This window comes from Gossypium raimondii, chromosome 12, assembly GCF_025698545.1.
Source record: "Gossypium raimondii isolate GPD5lz chromosome 12, ASM2569854v1, whole genome shotgun sequence".
NCBI lineage: Eukaryota > Viridiplantae > Streptophyta > Magnoliopsida > Malvales > Malvaceae > Gossypium > Gossypium raimondii.
The window spans coordinates 20,218,687-20,221,403 of NC_068576.1; the positions used below are offsets into that span (position 1 = coordinate 20,218,687).

Genomic DNA, 2,717 nt, shown 5'->3' on the forward strand with positions numbered 1-2,717 from the left:
CAAGAACATCAAAAAAGAAGTGTACAAAGGGGGAGACCAAACCAGACCAGAGCAGACTCAAGTTGCCAGCTAATGGAGCCAATTCCTTTTTCTATTGTTCTAAATTTCCCATTACAATAGTTATCTAAATATATAAAATTATAAAATTCACTTGTTGAGCTTTTAAGCTATTGTGTTATGGTCATGGCCTGGCTTGCTCCCAACAGCCGGACCTACCAAATTCCGTACTGGGACCCGAACACTCAGGACAATTGCCGGTGCACCTCTCCACATGGTATTATTGGGTCACATACACACCTCCCCTTTCATTTTATAAAATCCCCTCTCCCCCTCGCCCCCCAATCTCATTCCTCTCCTCATATTTGCCATTTGAGCCGACACTTCACTAAAATAACCATCCTTCATTAACATCATCTCTTTTTCTTCATACATATGAGAGAAGGAGCAACAGCATCAGAAAGAAGTAGCGGTTCATCGTCGAGGAAGAGTAGTAGTAGTGTATGTGATGGAGAATCAGGTTGTTTCGCCACCCCATGTGGATGCATCTCGACCGTCCCTCGGCTTCCCTCTTGGCACTGCCCTCCTCTTAATCATCATTTTCAGCTTGAGTGGTATCTTCTCCTGCTGCTACCACTGGGACAAGCTCAGATCACTCCGCCGATCTTCCGCCGGCCACACCGATCCCCATCCCGATATCGAAGCTTCTCCCTCCAAACCCATGCCTGATTTCTTGGTAATTTCTCTCCCACCGTTTCAGAAAAAAAATAATGATATGAGAATTCAACCTTAGCTCATGTTTTTTTTTTCTTTCTTATTGTATTTCAGGATTTAAAGAAAAACCAAAGCCAAAGCCTACCTGTATTAATGCCGGGAGATGAGATCCCAAAATTCATAGCATTACCATGTCCGTGTCAGCCTCCACGGCAAGACAAGGTTGAAGTGAAAATGGAAAAGCCACCCAAGCCAGCGCGTTGCCCAGTACCTTTTGGATTGGCTATTTGACGATTTGTTGTACATAATTTGGAGAAATTAGATTAATTTTCCCTTTTCCCCATGAGTTTTTACCAGTAAAAGAAAAAGGAAGAGGTGAGTTTGTGTGTACAATTTCATGCCATCATTCCCCCAAGGAAGAAGATTCCAATTGTTTTTGTCAGTTGGAAAATGAGATGGCTTAATGAAATCGGTATCCATAAAAGCATAGATCCAGATCTCACTGTTTAAGTTTATAGATTATGTACGTCATTCATTTATATCACACACCCTAGCTTATTCCCCAATGTCATGTAATCTTTCCTTCATTCTTAAATTTGCAGTTTGTTTTGTAACAGCAAACTTGGTTGAAGTTTTTAAGTCCAATTTTCTTGGCTAAGCAAACTATGTATTTTCTTTCCTAGAAAGAGGTCTAGGTATCTTTAGTGTTCATTTTTCAGTACATGAAGGATTGAAAACTATTTTTCTATTTGAGGTGCCTTAATTTTTTTACTACACTCTGGTCTATTTGGGGATAGGGAAGTGGAAACAAGTTAGCCCTTATCTGTAAAGGACCAGTGCGTAAAATTAGGCAAACCTGTAGGGCTTTTCTATCAATATGCTTTTGTAAGGACAAGTTTCAAGTCAAGCAAAAGCACATTTTCCATGTTAATGGTACTTGTTATGGTATTATCTCATTTTCCGTTTTGGTAGGTTGGTACTTTGTCTGGTATTATTTCAGTTTCTGTTTTCAATCTGCTTGTTTTTAGACCAAAAAACTGAACTATTTAAATTTTAATTTATTAGTATAACAGTCAACGTATAATTCATAAAAAATAAAAAATATCAACAAATTTTTAAAAAAATTATAAAAATTTATCCATGTTAATAGTAAAGCATACGTAAATTGCACTTGAACTATCATATTAATATCTTTAAAATTTTTAACCGTCTGAATCAGTTTTAATGTAAAAAAAGTAAGCCATTTGATTACATTTTAAAAATTGAAGACTAATGGTGAGTTTGATAGGCGGTGCGTTTATCTGAGATTAGTGTAAAAACAACAGTGGCGGTGAGATTAGATACTGTAACGTGAGACAAAAAGTAAGCTAAACGCACCACACTCAATTGCCCATCTAAACCCATCCTAAAATAATTATGTTACCATATAAATGCATTAAAAATTTACACGTATAAAATTTAAAAACCATGAAACTGGAATTTCAAATGCCCCCCTCCCCCTCAAAAGAAGATTAAAGAATAGGTGGAGAAACAGGAAGTGATATCAAAGTGCGAAGAGATTTCTATCATTGCAAGCAATTGGTTATTCAGTAACCGAACAGACTGCATTAAAACGTTGCAAACAAACTTCATGTTTATGTTCTTCTCACGTGGCTTACGAAATACGCTGGACATGACATGACATGCCACTACGCCAGGTGTTCCACAAAAACCACCCAACAAACTAACTAATTTAAATATGAAGCATGGAATGTTGAGCCAAATCCAGTTTTCACGTTATCCTCTAAAAGTATATTCACACCTACACTCATTTTATATATATTTTTTTTATTTAAGGTGATAAATAAGGGCAGATTAATATAAATACTTTTTATCATTTCATCTGTAATTTAATTTATTCTAATTTAATACTCAATTAGCTTTAGTAACCAATTGGATGTTTACAAAATATTTTAGATATTTAACTTAAAGGACACGTAAGAAATTTATAACTTTGTGAAATTATA

The 2,717-nt window shown here is 36.0% G+C and overlaps 1 protein-coding gene across 1 annotated transcript; it reads left to right on the forward strand.

Moving 5' to 3' along the window:
• The first annotated feature begins 320 nt into the window (after positions 1-320).
• Positions 321-1,667, forward strand: LOC105763503 (uncharacterized protein At5g65660). Its single transcript, XM_012581741.2, has 2 exons — positions 321-733; positions 826-1,667. Exons 1-2 carry the CDS (start codon positions 506-508, stop codon positions 1,000-1,002), a joined length of 405 nt encoding a protein of 134 aa, XP_012437195.1. The 5' UTR covers positions 321-505; the 3' UTR covers positions 1,003-1,667.
• Positions 1,668-2,717: the final 1,050 nt, after the last annotated feature.

Bases quoted from the DNA above. Each gene is read 5' to 3' on its own strand.
- LOC105763503 (XM_012581741.2), top strand. From the start codon at position 506: ATGGAGAATCAGGTTGTTTCGCCACCCCATGTGGATGCATCTCGACCG. The intron at 734-825 runs GTAATTTCTCTC...ATTGTATTTCAG, and splicing joins AACCCATGCCTGATTTCTTG to GATTTAAAGAAAAACCAAAG.